The sequence below is a fragment of the Eleutherodactylus coqui genome, chromosome 1 (genome assembly GCF_035609145.1).
Source record: "Eleutherodactylus coqui strain aEleCoq1 chromosome 1, aEleCoq1.hap1, whole genome shotgun sequence".
NCBI classification, from domain to species: Eukaryota; Metazoa; Chordata; class Amphibia; order Anura; family Eleutherodactylidae; genus Eleutherodactylus; species Eleutherodactylus coqui.
In genome coordinates this window covers 357499484-357515771 of record NC_089837.1, presented here as the reverse complement: position 1 = coordinate 357515771, position 16288 = coordinate 357499484, and the positions used below count along the sequence as shown (strand labels likewise).

General features: G+C 45.3%; 1 protein-coding gene across 2 annotated transcripts in view; it reads left to right on the top strand.

The window, feature by feature from the left end:
* The window catches only part of SLC5A7 (solute carrier family 5 member 7), a 44794-nt gene extending 30215 nt beyond the window's left edge, over positions 1–14579 (top strand). For both annotated transcript variants that reach the window (XM_066592599.1, XM_066592608.1), the window contains exons 7-9: positions 9426–9579; positions 12602–12819; positions 13871–14579. In XM_066592599.1, the coding sequence (XP_066448696.1) occupies positions 9426–9579; positions 12602–12819; positions 13871–14500 (1002 nt within the window). In that variant the 3' untranslated portion in view covers positions 14501–14579. The remainder of the gene's footprint in view (positions 1–9425; positions 9580–12601; positions 12820–13870) is intronic.
* The last annotated feature ends 1709 nt before the right edge of the window (positions 14580–16288 follow it).

Below are 16288 nucleotides of genomic sequence, written 5' to 3'. Positions count from 1 at the left end.
CGCACGAGCACACCAGTGGTCTATTCATTTTCAAAGGAACTGCCTTGTACCTGAGTGGCACACCTGCTCAGGTATTTCTTTAACTCCCATTGCAATGAATAGAGTGATGACCGCACGTGCTCAATGGGCACTCCATACAGACTGACATCGCTGTGGGGGGAGAAGTAACCCCTGTAGTTATAGGATAGTGGGACACGGGAGTCAAGTTCTCCAGACCAGCAGGGGTCTCAGCAGTGAGACCTCCATTGGCAACCCTTCCTACAAATGTCTATAAGCTACATACTTGTTAAGGCCTTAGTCAGACAGGCGTTATTTCGCGCGAATTGCACATGCGCATGCGATTCGCGCATATATAGAACCAATGGTTCGCTATGGTATCGGTCACATGTCCGCTTTTTATGCGGATATGCGATAAATTATAGAGCACGACGATTCGCAGATCGCGCCTATCTGCGTTCGGCGTTTTATGTGCGCACCAAAATCATTTTTTTCGCCGGCCAGTCTAAGTTTCATGCGCATTTTGATGCGCACGGCGATTTTTCTCCGGTCAGACGGGCGTTTTGCTGCGACGATTAACGCGGCTAGGTGCAGATTTTTCCGGCGATTTTTCGCCTCCGGTCACACGATTTGCACATGCGATGCGCAAATCGCGCGAAAAAACGCCCGTCTGACTAAGGCCTAAGGCAGTGAAGTTTTGATGCATTTTTATCCATTTATTTCTGTCAATACAAAAAATTACATTAAAAGTATTAAAGAATTGGGGATTTCTGTGACTGTTGACTACATCTGAATGAATCTTGCAGATATCTATGTACTTGCCCCAGAAACAGCTCTTTCCAAATATGTGCAATAGATTTTTAAGGCTATACAACGGATATTTCCGCACAAGTTCTGGCCATGTTTAAAATGGACAGAACTCACACAGAAAATACACCCATTCATGTTAATGGGTTCATTCACATGAGTGATATTGCACTTGGACCGATGGGGTTTCAAAAATCGAGGCATGTCTTATCTTCGTGCAAATCTTCTATGAGAATAGGACATATAAACAAGAATGGGACATGTGATGTGCATTGTCCCACATCTCGCACAGCACCTGAACAGGGTGTTCATGTGTTGTGGCGTTGTGAGTTTCTCCCTAGAAGTTCCTGCGCAATTCGCTCTCAGCCATGTGAATGCGGCCTAAGTCACATATAGTTTTGCCATAAATCTGTCACATGTAAACTTACATACAACACGTCTTTCTTCTATGTTCTTTTTTGTCTTTGGCATTATACAGGAGTTCTTTTAGGGGAAAGCTAAGAAAATGGTGTAGAATATCGATGTAGAAAATTATTTCCAGTTTTAAATTGGTTCAGCTTCTAGCATTAACTTTTTGCAAAATTCCTGCATTATGCATAAATCCTATTGCAGCTTAATAAAGTCAAAGGGTTATATCATAGCGTATCAGCCATTTTCACTAGGGAAGAACTGAGTCCACAAGGCTTAATTAAAATAATCTACTTTTTCACTCACCTCCTACTGTATGTCCCTAAATTATTAATATATTGCATCATCAGTGCAGCTCTGAATATTCATTGTCCCTCCATCTTTATTTGTGTCACCCAAAACAGGCTTTAGGGTACTGTGTGGTCCTTGATGTGCTCATTAGGGTCTTTCACAGGTGGCACATGCACAATGAGTCTCATTGAATGAAAAAAAATCATGCCAGTTTAAAAGGATTATCACCTAGCCACAGGATTGGAGATCAATGTATTATCACTGGGAGGCTCCACTAGGACCCCCAGGATCACTAGAATAAGGGTCTGTATTCCCTGCTCTGAAGGAGTTTAAATGTAGCAGTGGTCATTCAAAAGCACTGCCAATCCATTCAAAGTCTATGGGACTGACGGAGAAAGCCGAGTACAGTACACGGCTATCTCAGGCAATCCCATAGAGATCAGAGTTGGGGATGAGATAAGAGGCTCCACAAGTCTGGGTTAAACTCAGATTATTATATATATATAATTTTTTTAGGTGAAAATTCAGCCTTATATTGTTCCTCCCTGCTCTCCTAGAAGGTTAGGCAGGCTACTCAAATCCAAAGTATGAGGCATATGAGGAGGTGTTCTTATTGCCATAATAGCTGATATGGGGCCTAAAGGCTGTGGGGACCACGCACTAGCAGGATCAGTGAGGCATCTCAGGATAAGCAGACACACAACAATAAAATTGCTGAATGATGACTTTGTTTTATACAGCTAGTGTTGAATTCAGTGGGAACTGTAAAAATCCTAATTCAGTGAGCCCCTGTAATGGTGGTGTCACCTAAATGTTATCAGTTAGTGCTTTAGCTCTGCGAAGACAAAAAAAGATATTTGTACCTACATAACAAAGCAGAGCTCCAACCATTGGAAAACATTGTTAAATTAATCAGCACTTTTGAACTAAACTGTTTAATATCAAATGAAATGTACACTTTAGTCCTTTTACGCGGTGGTGACTTTCTGGTATCTAGCATTGCTAAGGCTGTTCTCCTTAAGATATGATTAGAGATGAGCGAACGTACTCGTCCGAGCTTGATACTCGTTCGCGTATTAGCATGTTCGAGATGCTCATTACTAGAGGCGAGTACCACGCGATGTTCGAGTTACTTTCACTTTCATCTCTGAGACGTTAGCGCGCTTTTCTGGCCAATAGAAAGACAGGGAAGGCATTACAACTTCCCCCTGCGACGTTCAAGCCCTATACCACCCCCCTGCAGTGAGTGGCTGGCGAGATCAGGTGTCACCCGAGTATATAAATCGCCCCTCCCGCGGCTCGTCACAGATGCATTCTGACATAGCTCAGGGAAAGGGCTGCTGCTGGTGCTGCTGCTATAGGGAGAGCGTTAGGAGTTATTTTAGGCTTCAAGAACCCCAACGGTCCTTCTTAGGGCCACATCTGACCGTGTGCAGTACTGTTGAGGCTGCTTTTGTGTTGCACAATTTTTTTTTTTGTATATCGGCCATGCAGAGCATTGCGTCCGCAGTCTGCAGTCATTGTACAGAGTATAGGGGCAGTACTGGTGAGGCAGGGAAAGAGATATTCAGGCTATATACGCAGTGGGCTTTTTCCAAAAAATTGATCACCGTCATCCCGCCAGAGGGAAACAGTATACATAATATTATACGCTGCCTACAGTATCTATCTGCTGGGGGTTGTAGTCCTAATTAATACGCAGCTAAGCGTTACAGCAGGCTTGCGCAAAATTGTTTCCTGGATCTGCTGTCTCTGTTACATCAGCGCTGTCATCCCGCCAGAGGGAAACAGTATACATAATATTATACGCTGCCTACAGTATCTATCTGCTGGGGGTTGTAGTCCTAATTAATACGCAGCTAAGCATTACAGCAGGCTTGCGCAAAATTGTTTCCTGGATCTGCTGTCTCTGTTACATGATCGCCGTCATCCCGCCAGAGGGAAACAGTATACATAATATTATACGCTGCCTACAGTTTCTATCTGCTGGGGGTTGTAGTCCTAATTAATACGCAGCTAAGCGTTACAGCAGGCTTGCGCAAAATTGTTTCCTGGATATGCTGTCTCTGTTACATGATCGCCGTCATCCCGCCAGAGGGAAACAGTATACATAATATTATACGCTGCCTACAGTATCTATCTGCTGGGGGTTGTAGTCCTAATTAATACGCAGCTAAGCATTACAGCAGGCTTGCGCAAAATTGTTTCCTGGATCTGCTGTCTCTGTTATATGATCGCCGTCATCCCGCCAGAGGGAAACAGTATACATAATATTATACGCTGCCTACAGTTTCTATCTGCTGGGGGTTGTAGTCCTAATTAATACGCAGCTAAGCGTTACAGCAAGCGTTGCGCAAAATTGTTTCCTGGATCTGCTGTCTCTGTTACATCAGCGCTGTCATCCCGCCAGAGGGAAACAGTATACATAATATTATACGCTGCCTACAGTATCTGTCTGCTGTATCAGCTCAGCATTTTAAAAAAATAGAAGTAAAATACTTAAGGCCTACTACAGGCCTTTGGCCACTTGACTGCTTCTGCGCTGTGAATTCCAGTAGCTCAGTCATACGCACCTACGTCTCACTACAGGCGTGCGCAAAATTGTTTCCTGGCTCTGCTGTGCGTTCCATAAGGGAAGTCAGCCTCCAACCACAAGCCAATAAGCGGCACATTTAATTACAGCGTTCTGTTTCTGCACTACTGGTAATACAGCATGCTGAAGGGTAGGGGTAGGCCTAGAGGATGTGGACTCAGGCGAGGACGTGGAGGCCCAAGTCAGGGTGTGGGCACAGGCCGAGCTCCTGATCCAGGTGTATCGCAGCCGACTGCTGCGGGATTAGCAGAGAGGCACGTTTCTGGCGTCCCCACATTCATCTCACAATTAATGGGTCCACGCGGTAGACCTTTATTAGAAAATTAGCAGTGTGAGCAGGTCCTGTCGTGGATGGCAGAAAGTGCATCCAGCAATCTATCGACCACCCAGAGTTCTGCGCCGTCCACTGCTGCAACTCTGAATCCTCTGGCTGCTGCTCCTCCTTCCTCCCAGCCTCCTCACTCCATTAAAATGACACATTCTGAGGAGCAGGCAGACTCCCAAGAACTGTTCCCGAGCCCCTGCCCAGATAGGCCAGCAATAGTTCCTCTCCCACCGGAGGAGTTTGTCGTGACCGATGCCCAACCTTTGGAAAGTTCTCGGGGTCCGGGGGATGAGGCTGGGGACTTCCGGCAACTGTCTCAAGAGCTTTCAGTGGGTGAGGAGGACGATGACGATGAGACACAGTTGTCTATCACTCAGGTAGTAGTAATTGGAGTAAGTCCGAGGGAGGAGCACACAGAGGATTCGGAGGAAGAGCAGCAGGACGATGAGGTGACTGACCCCACCTGGTTTGCTACGCCTTCAGAGGTCTTCAGAGGGGGAGGCAAGTGCAGCAGCAGGGCAGGTTGGAAGAGGCAGTGCGGTGGCCAGGGGTAGAGGCAGGGCCAGACCGAATAATCCACCAACTGTTTCCCAAAGCGCCCCCTCGCGCCGTGCCACCCTGCAGAGGCCGAGGTGCTCAAAGGTCTGGCAGTTTTTTACTGAGAGTGCAGACGACCGACGAACAGTGGTGTGCAACCTTTGTCGCGCCAAGATCAGCCGGGGAGCCACCACCACCAGCCTCACCACCATCAGCATGCACAAACATATGATGGCCAAGCACCCCACAAGGTGGGACGAAGGCCGTTGGCCGCCTCCGGTTTGCACCGCTGCCTCTCCCCCTGTCCCCCAACCTGCCACTGAGATCCAACCCCCCTCTCAGGACACAGGCACTACCGTCTCCTGGCCTGCACCCACACCCTCACCTCCGCTGTGCTCGGCCCCATCCACCAATGTCTCTCAGCGCACCGTCCAGCCGTCGCTAGCGCAAGTGTTGGAGCGCAAGCGCAAGTACGCGGCCACGCACCCGCACGCTCAAGGGTTAAACGTGCAAAAAGCCAAATTTATCAGCCTGGAGATGCTGCCGTATAGGGTTGTGGAAACGGAGGCTTTCAAAGGTATGATGGCGGCGGCGGCCCCGCGCTACTCAGTTCCCAGTCGCCACTACTTTTCCCGATGTGCCGTCCCAGCCCTGCACGACTACGTCTCCCGCAACATTGTATGCGCCCTCACCAACGCGGTTACTGCCAAGGTCCACTTAACAACGGACACGTGGACAGGGCCACTATATCTCCCTGACGGCACATTGGGTGAATTTAGTGGAGGCTGGGACAGAGTCAGAGCCTGGGACCGCTCACGTCCTACCCACCCCCAGAATTGCGGGCCCCAGCTCGGTGGTGGTATCTGCGGCGGTGTATGCTTCCTCCACTAAACCACCCTCCTTCCCCTCCTCCTACGCAACCTCTGTCTCGCAATCAAGATGTGTCAGTAGCAGCACGTCGCCAGCAGTCGGTGTCGCGCGGCACGGCAGCACAGCGGTGGGCAAGTGTCAGCAGACCGTGCTGAAACTACTCAGCTTAGGAGAGAAGAGGCACACGGCCCACGAACTGCTGCAGGGTCTGACAGAGCAGACCGACCGCTGGCTTGCGCCGCTGAGCCTCCAACCGGGCATGGTCACGTGTGACAACGGCTGTAACGTGGTGGCGGCTCTGCAGCTCGGCAGCCTCACGCACGTGCCATGCCTGGCCCACATCTTTAATTTCGTGGTTCAGCGCTTTCTGAAAAGCTACCCACGCTTGTCAGACCTGCTCGGAAAGGTGCGCCGTCTCTGCGCACATTTACGCAAGTCCCACACGGACGCTGCCACCCTGCAACATCGGTTTCATCTGCCAGTGCACCGACTGCTGTGCGACGTGCCCACACGGTGGAACTCTACGCTCCACATGTTGACCAGGCTCTATGAGCAGCGTAGAGCTATAGTGGAATACCAACTCCAACATGGGCAGTGCAGTGGGAGTCAGCCTACTCAATTCTTTACAGATGAGTGGGCCTGGTTGGCAGACATCTGCCAGGTCCTTGGAAACTTTGAGGAGTCTACCCAGATGGTGAGCGGCGATGCTGCAATCATTAGCGTCACCATTCCTCTGCTATGCCTCTTGAGAAGTTCCCTGCGAAGCATAAAGGCAGACGCTTTGCGCTCGGAAACAGAGGCGGGGGAAGACAGTATGTCGCTGGATAGTCAGAGCACCCTCCTGTCTATATCTCAGCGCGTTGAGGAGGAGGAGGAGGAGCATGAGGAGGATGAGGAGGAGAGGGAAGAGACAGCTTGGCCCACTGCTGAGGGTACCCATACTGCTTGCCTGTCATCCTTTCAGCGTGTATGGCCTGAGGAGGAGGAGGAGGAGGATCCTGAAAGTGATCTTCCTAGTGAGGACAGCCATGTGTTGCGTACAGGTACCCTGGCACACATGGCTGACTTCATGTTAGGATGCCTTTCTCGTGACCCTCGCGTTACACGCATTCTGGCCACTACGGATTACTGGGTGTACACACTGCTCGACCCACGGTATAAGGAGAACCTTTCCACTCTGATACCCGAAGAGGAAAGGGGTTCGAGAGTGATGCTATACCACAGGACCCTGGCAGACAAACTGATGGTAAAATTCCCATCCGACAGCGCTAGTGGCCGAAGGCTCAGTTCCGAGGGCCAGGTAGCAGGGGAGGCGCAGAAATCAGGCAGCATGTACAGCACAGGCAGGGGAACACTCTCTAAGGCCTTTGACAGCTTTCTGGCTCCCCAGCAAGACTGTGTCACCGCTCCCCAGTCAAGGCTGAGTCGGCAGGAGCACTGTAAAAGGATGGTGAGGGAGTACGTAGCCGATCGCACGACTGTCCTCCGTGACGCCTCTGCCCCCTACAACTACTGGGTGTCGAAGCTGGACACGTGGCCTGAACTCGCGCTGTATGCCCTGGAGGTTATTGCTTGTCCTGCGGCTAGCGTCTTGTCAGAGAGGGTGTTTAGTGCGGCTGGGGGAATCGTCACAGATAAGCGTACCCGCCTGTCAACTGACAGTGCCGACAGGCTTACACTCATCAAGATGAACAAAGCCTGGATTTCCCCAGACTTCTCTTCTCCACCAGCGGACAGCAGCGATACCTAAGCAATACGTAGGCTGCAACCGCGGATGGAAGCATTGTTCTCTATCACCATCAAAAACGTGGACCTTTTAGCTTCATCAATCTGTGTATAATATTCATCCTCCTCCTCCTGCTCCTCCTCCTGAAACCTGACGTAATCACGCCAAATGGGGAATTTTTCTTAGGCCCACAAGGCTCAGTCATATAATTTTTGTAAACAATTTTTATACGTTTCAATGCTCATTAAAGCGTTGAAACTTGCACCTCAACCAATTTTTATTTTAACTGGGCTGCCTCCAGGCCTAGTTACCAATTAAGCCACATTAACCAAAGCGATTAATGGGTTTCACTTGCCCTCTTGGTTGGGCATGGTCAATTTTTCTGAGGTACATTAGTACTGTTGGTACACCAATTTTTTTGGACCCTCGCCTACAGTGCAATCCAATTAATTTTTAGCCCACCTGCATTACAGCTGACGTTACATCAGATGTGCTGGGCACTGCAACGTGTGGCGCAGAGTGTAAGCTCTCGCCTACGACCTGAAGGCTGCAAGTTCGATCCCCGCATGATTCAGGTAGGCGGCTCAAGGTTGACTCAGCCTTCCATCCTTCCGAGGTCGGTAAAATGAGAACCCAGCTTGGTGGGGGGTAATAAGTAATTATTACCTGAAAGCGCTGCGGAATAAGTTGGCGCTATACAAATACCAAGATTTATTAATTTATTTTATTTTATATTTATGTACCGCCAGTGGCTTCCTGGGACCCACCCATGCTGTCGGTCCACATGGACTTCCCATTAGGGAGATGTTCGTGCCTGTGTATACTTATAAAAAACTCGAGCCTGACTGGGGCATGCAGTTTGGGCCGAAGCCCACCTGCATTTAATCTGACGTTAGCTCTGCTGTCCAGGGCACTGCAATGGGATACATTTATGTACAGCGGGTGGGTTCCAGAGAGGCACCCATGCTGTGGGTGCATACGGAATTCCCATTGCGGAGTTGTACCTGCCTGTGACTATTTATAAAAAAACGCAGTCTGACTGGGGCATGCAGACACCTTGACAGAATGAATAGTGTGTGGCACATAGGTTCCCCATTGCTATGCCCACGTGTGCAGCTCCTGATGGCGGTGGCACAGGATTATATTTCTCATTGCTTCTGTACAGCATTGTGGGCTATCGTCCTGCCCCTTTTAAAGAGGGTCGCTGCCTAGCCGTGCCAACCCCTCTGCAGTGTGTGCCTGCGGTTCCTCCTCATGGCAGACGCACTTATAAATAGACATGAGTGTGGCGTGGTATGAGTGCAGCTGAAGGCTGCGCAGGGACACTTTGGTGTGTGCTGCGGACACTGGGTCGCGCGGGGGGGGGGGGGGTTGGGCAGCATGTAACCCAGGAGAAGTGGCAGCGGAGTGTCATGCAGGCAGTGATTGTGCTTTGTTGGAGGTAGTGTGGTGCTTAGCTAAGGTATGCATTGCTAATGAGGGCTTTTCAGAAGTAAAAATTGTGGGGAGGGGGGGGCCCACTCTTGCCGCTATTGTGGCTTAATAGCGGGACCTGGGAACTTGAGATGCAGCCCAACATGTAGCCCCTCGCCTGCCCTATCCGTTGCTGTGTCGTTCCCATCACTTTCTTGAATTGCCCAGATTTTCACAAATGGAAAGCTTAGCGAGCATCGGCGATATACAAAAATGCTCGGGTCGCCCATTGACTTCAATGGGGTTCGTTATTCAAAACGAACCCTCGAGCATCGCGAAATTTTCGTCCCGAGTAACGAGCACCCGAGCATTTTGGTGCTCGCTCATCTCTAGATATGATACATTGCTGGTCAAGTAAAAGTAATATTGATAAAAGTTTCTAATTTTTAATTTTGCAGATTCTAGGAGGGATCCCTTGGCAGGCATATTTTCAAAGGGTCTTATCAGCATCCTCGGCAACCTATGCTCAAGTACTCTCTATTTTAGCAGCCTTTGGCTGTTTAGTGATGGCAATTCCCTCAATTCTCATTGGAGCTATAGGAGCTTCTACAGGTATGTAAAGTACCAATATTTACATTTTTTACATTATGACCATACAGTATTTTTACAGTTACTTAATCTGTACAATTGATAAACTGGTTCATATGGTAAGCATTAGCTTGCATAATATATATGTGTTGTGAGGGATTAGCGTTTAGGATCGGTAGCAACCTGGGCATAAGCAGTCAGAGACAGTGACACTTGTGATAAAGTCTTTAGTCCAGGCTTTGCCTGGGTTTATTTCCAAGCAAACAACGCAAAAATACAGGCCTTAACATCAGGCAAACATAAAGTAAATCCTGCTCGTCCGAGCACTTACTAAACAGGTAGCGTCCCTGTCTACACTCTGGTAACACAAATGGCTCCTGCACCCAGCCAGCCAGGCCTCTCAGACCTGCAGAGGTCTCAGCTCTCCCCCTGGCCCTGTAGGCCCAGGCTTTATATGGCCTGGTACCAGCCCCACCTGGTACGTGGGAGTGACCATCCCACCCTTCGCTTTGGTCACTCCAGGAAAAGCCGGCCCGGATTATGCGGCTTGGAGCCACCTACTTGCTACAACGTGTCAGTAACTTAATGTTACTGACACCATACTGCCGGCTTCCTCCACCGAGCCCAGGCTGCTCGGTGGCACGTATCTGCCCAAGCGCTCCCCAAGGCAGCATAGGAGAGCATCCTAGGCGACACATACCTGCCCTCCAGCACCTTGCCGGTCACCGTCTCACAGTGTGCAGACATACAGTGCTGTGAAAATCTATTTACCCTCTTCCCTTACTTACTTACATATGTGTTACACTTGAATGTATCAGATCATCAAACCATTTTTAATATGAAACAAAGAAAATGCAAGTTAACACAAAATGGTGTTTTAAATGATGATTTCATATATTGAAGGAAAGATGCTGTTTAGAGGTACCTGGCCATATGTGAAAAATTAGTTGCCTCTTAGCAATTTAATCAACCGTATAACCAAATTCAATTGACAGTTGGGTTAAATTTCAGTCACCTCACCTAGCCATACCAGTTCTGTTGAATATAAGCATCACTTAAATAAAAGCTGTCTGGTTATATATAGCAGAAGAGAAGATCTTAAATGCAGCACCTGTTGCCATAACCTAAAGATCCAGATGCAGAACAAAGTAACTGAAATCTATCAGTTTGGAAAGGATTACAAAGTCATTGCTTAGGATATGGCACTCCAGTAAACCACAGTGAGAGCCATTAACGACAAATAGAGAAAGCTTGAAACAGTAGTAAACCTTCCCAAGAGTGGCTGGCCTACCAAAATTTCACCAAGAGCGCATCAATGACTCATCCAAGAGGTAATAAAAGCCATCTGAAAAACTGCAGGCTTCACTTGCCCCAGTTAATGTCAATGTAAATGATTCCACAATAGGAAACACGTTGACAAAAATGGCATCCGTGGGAGAGAGCAATGTGCAAATCAGTGCTGACCAAAAATCACACAAAAAACATTCAGATGACCGCCAATAAATTGAGGATAATATTCTGTAGAAATTTTTGGAGTCCCATTGCATCTGGCAAAAAGCTAATACTGATTTCCACAATAAGAACATCATACCAGCAGTCAAAGTTTGTGATGGCAGCGTGATGGTCTGGGGCTGCTTTGCTTTTGCAGAGACAGGAAAACTTGCCATAATTGATGGAACCATGAATTCTGCTCTCTATCAGAAAATCTTGAAAGAGAATGTCCGCCCATCAGTTCCTTGCATAAAGCTCAAGCTCAGTTTGGTTTTGGACAAGACAATGATCTGAAGCAGACAAGCAAGTCAACCTCTGAATAGTTCAAAAGAAACAAAATTAAGGTTTCGGAATGGCTGAGTCAAAGCACCAACTTGAATTCCATTGAGATGCCGTGGTAAGACCTTAAAGGGGTTGTCCTGCGGCAAAATTGTAAATTTTTTTCTCTGCCCAGTCCCCCTCCTAAAGCAAACATGATAATCTACCCGTGGAAAGCGATTTTAAAGAGAGTTTCTACTCACAGTTAGATCGTTTCATGAAGTTATAAAAATTCTTCTTCCAAGATGGCCACCGTCATTTCCCAAGGTGCACCGCTGGTCTTCTCCCATGGTACACTGCGGGTCTTCTCCCATGGTGCACTGTGGATGTTCTTCTCCATTGGCTGATCGGCACAATGTGACGGGGCGGAGCTACATGATGACGCCGAGAAGGGGGAGGAGCCGGGACGCAGCTCGTGAGCAAGGACCTTCCAGAAGGGGATTCCTGTCTGTGCAAGCCCGACTGTTCGTGCAACCAGAGAAGAAGTTTGATCGTCTCCATGGAGACGGGGACACCAGCACCGGAGGGGGTAAGTGTAAAACTTCTGTATGGCCAATATTTAATGCACGATGTATATTACAAAGTGCATTAATATGGCCATACAGAAGTGCTTAACCCCACTTGCTGCCGCGGGACAACCCCTTTAAATGACCAGTTAGTGCTCAAAAACACTCCAACGTTCCCAAATCAAAAGAATTCTGCAAAGAAGAGTGGAACAGAATTCTTCAACAGTGATATAAAGACTCATCACAAGTTATCACAAATATTTGATTGCAGTTCTTACTGCCAAGAGTGGCTCAATCAGTTAGTAGGTTTATAGGAGCAATTACTTTTTCACATGGATGATACAGGTATTGAATGAACCTTTTAAAAGCTGCATTTTGTGTTTACTTGTGTTATCTTTATTTTATATAAAAATTATTTGGATGATCTGGAACATTTATATGTGACAGATTAACAAAAATTGAAGAACTAGGGTGAGGGGCAAATACTTTTTCAACATACTGTGTTTGAGTTATCTAATATAATATTCATCCTTGTAAGACAATAATTCTGTCTGTAAGACTAAATAAAAAAAATATTACCAATGTGTTAAAGCTGCAACTTACTGATACTTGTCCTTAAATGCACACAACCTATTATTGTACCTATTAACGTAAGATACATGACATTTTTATTGTAGTATTTAGAATTAGTAGTCTTCTAACACAAAGTTTCTGCTTCTAAACTTTTTCAGAGTGGAATCAAACTGCCTATGGTTTACCTGATCCACAGACCAGAAATGAAACCGATATGATCCTGCCCATTGTTCTTCAGTATCTATGTCCTCCTTATATCTCATTCTTTGGACTTGGTGCGGTATCTGCTGCTGTGATGTCATCTGCAGACTCTTCAATCTTATCTGCTAGCTCCATGTTTGCCAGGAATATCTATCAACTTTCATTTCGGCAAAATGTAAGTTAGTCTTGAGTAATTCCAGTTAATAAACAAGTATTGTCACAAATTTATAAGACAAGAATTACCATAATTAAACATCTATGATATCATTACTGCTAATTTATAATTAAAGGAAATGGGTCACATTTAGAAGAGGTTGAATTTCAATGACTTTTTCTTTTCCAGTCTTGGTAGCTATTAAGCACAATATTTAATCATTATTTGATTTTTTTTATATTACTGAGAGTTACAGATGAGAATAAAAGGAGGTTGAATTAATTGCTTGTGCTTTGAATGTCAGATATATTCCCTCTGCTACAAAAGAAGGCTTATAAGTTACTTAAAAATAAAATAGAGAGTAACTTAAAGAGGTTATTTGGTTTGGAAAACTTATTTTCAAATGTCATATTAAAGTTTTCTTGGTTAGTAAAGATAGTCCAGATATGTAAATTGTGAGATAACAATAGTCTTCAATGGTTCAAAAAATGCAGGTTCACAAGGGGTATGGGCTTCAAACTTCAGCATACACCTTAGGGCGCATTCACATGTGCATATTTTGCATCTGTGTGCAGTCCGTGTATTTTAAAAACAGCACATTTGTATATTCTAAGAAGAGAACAGTTTTAGACCTTCATGATACCGGAGCAGACAGTTACGACAAAGAGTGTATCTCACTATAGAGAGCCTGGAATGTCAATGTATCACATAGACAGCCCATTGATTCAATGGACATTGTTTAATGCTCCTTTACTCCTGCTGAGCTACCACAGGAGAATTAAACATTGTCGGACAGGTTTCCCAACAGGTTGCAGGTAATTTCTGGGGACCACCAGCAGGACCCTCTATAATTAGCTTATTTTCAGGGAGTTTTTTCTAACAAGGAAATTTCTAACAGGTAAGCAAGATATTCCATGCAAGATCAACCTGCTACCTTTTCCAACAATGCAGCATTACAAAAAAAGAAATGAAATTAATGAAACAAATGATATAGCAAAGGACTGAAAAATGCTGTTTCTTGTAGACATGTCTAAAATTACATTTTTAACCAAATCTATCATTTATTGTCCAGGCATCAGAGCGGGAGATTTCCTTGGTTATGAAGATCACTGTCTTTATATTTGGAGCGGGTGCAACAGCCATGGCATTACTGGCAAAGTCAGTATATGGACTTTGGTATTTGAGTTCTGACTTGGTCTACATCGTTATTTTCCCTCAGCTTCTCTGTGTCTTGTTTATCAAAGGAACCAACACTTATGGCTCTATCGTAGGTTACGTCTTTGGGCTTTTTCTACGGATAAGTGGAGGAGAACCATATCTACATCTGCAGGCTCTCTTCTGTTATGGGGACTGCTATGTAGACAAGAATAATATATATTTACAAAGATTCCCATTTAAAATGCTCTCTATGCTGGTTTCATTTTTTGCCAATATTTCCATCTCTTACTTGGTCAAGTATCTATTTGAAAAAGGCATATTGTCACCAAAGTTTGACTTCCTAAATGCTGTGGTGGCTAAATACAGTGAAGAGAACATGGACAAGACAACTCTTGTGAAGGATGATAATATCAACTTATCTGAGTTAGCTCCAGTGAAGCCAAGGCACAGCATAACATTGGGGAGCACATTTGTAAATAAGGAGGCCATTAGTGACTTGGACTCAAGCCCGGAGTCTCCAGAACATGAACACAAGGACCTTTGATATAGCCATAATAAGAATGCTGTTTCAACATAATTAGCAATGAAAACTCTTGAAACTAAAATAAAGATGGTAAGCAGTGTTTTACTACAGTTATGGTTTTTAATATGTATGTCATCGCACAACTAAACATACACATCATACCACCCTCCCTGTATGAAGGGACATATATTATAAATCCATTTTTGTTCTTCAGTCAAACTTTACTAAAATGTTATGATGAAGTAATACTTTTTGGTGTCGATTTTGTTTTAAGCACCCAGCAATAAGAAACATGTAAAATGACATACACATACAATTAGTTTGCCAAAACTCAATGAAATCATTGCACCGAAAATGCCTATTGTGTGTTTCTGTAGCCTTTGTTTTTTTCATTGAGAAGTCCTATTTCTAAGCTAAATGATTAGACAATACTAATAGACAATCTGGTAATATTATAACAATGGCTGTCATGTTATTCATTAGATGTGAGTACATTGCAGAACATTTCATATTACATAGAATTTTATTTTTATGATATGGTTTAATAACACCAGCGGTTCTGCACTGTTTTTACTTATGTAACCAAGAATAACTGACATATTGTTTTGTTTAATCACTTATTTAAGTGAATATACATACACCTTGTTTAAATAAAATGGGATATTTTTATATCGACAAGGAATGGGTGTAGAATATGAAAAAGAGGCATATTTATTAGTATATTTATGGAGGATTATTAGTTTTACAGAAACTATTTAATAAACTCTCTAGTTGCTTGTAGACAGCACACCTAAATTCAATTAATTTTCACAAGTGATCCGACTAGCAAACACCTTTCTCCTTTCCAGTCAGTAAAACTTTCTGAACACGGTTATCTGTTTTCTGACATTGAGTAGGAGTTTACGGTCCATATATATTAAAGGGAACCTGTCACTACCATTTCAATCCTAACTAACTTCACTGGACAACAGGGAATGACAAGTCAATCACCTTTACTCTCCTCATTATTCCAAATGTAGCTTAGCAATTAGATTTTAAATAGAGATGAGCGAGTATACTCACTAAGGCACATTACTCGAGCGAGAAGTACCTTAGCCGAGTATCTCCCCGCCCGTCTCTAAAGATTCGGGGGTCGGCGGGGTGGCGGGGAGCAGCGGGGGAGAGCGGGGAGGAACGGAGGGGAGATATCTCGCTCCCTCTCTCTCCCCCGCAACTCACCTGTCACCCGTGCCGGCCCCCGAATCTTTAGAGATGAGCGGGGAAATACTCGGCTAAGGCACTACTCACTCGAGTAATGTGCCTTAGCGAGTATACTCGCTCATCTCTAATTTTAAAGTTATCCTGCGCTACATGTAAATCAACGGAGAAGAGTCACAAAGATTCATGAGCTGCCAAGCTAATCATGTCTTTCTCTTGAGACTAGAATGTAGGGGTTTCAGACAGCACAACTTATCAATACCACATGTACGATTGCACATACTAAGGAATGCTGACACTTATTCAAAAACAAAATATCTAAGAAAAACGATAGAACAGGACACCAAATATGCTTCATGCTTGTAGGGTACCTACTAATATTCATAATTGCACTGCTGTTTTTTGGGGGGTTTTTTAAATTCCATGCAACATTTTGGGTGTACCGCCCTTTTTCAGGCATATGTTAGTCTCAGAAGCCGGTTTGGTGCCATCCTGCTATACTCGCAATTCAAAACCTTTACAGGTCTTCATACTGACTGACTTATGAACCTGAATCAGTATGCAAACTACTATAGATTCTGAAACTAGTATATGCCTGAAATGGATGCTATA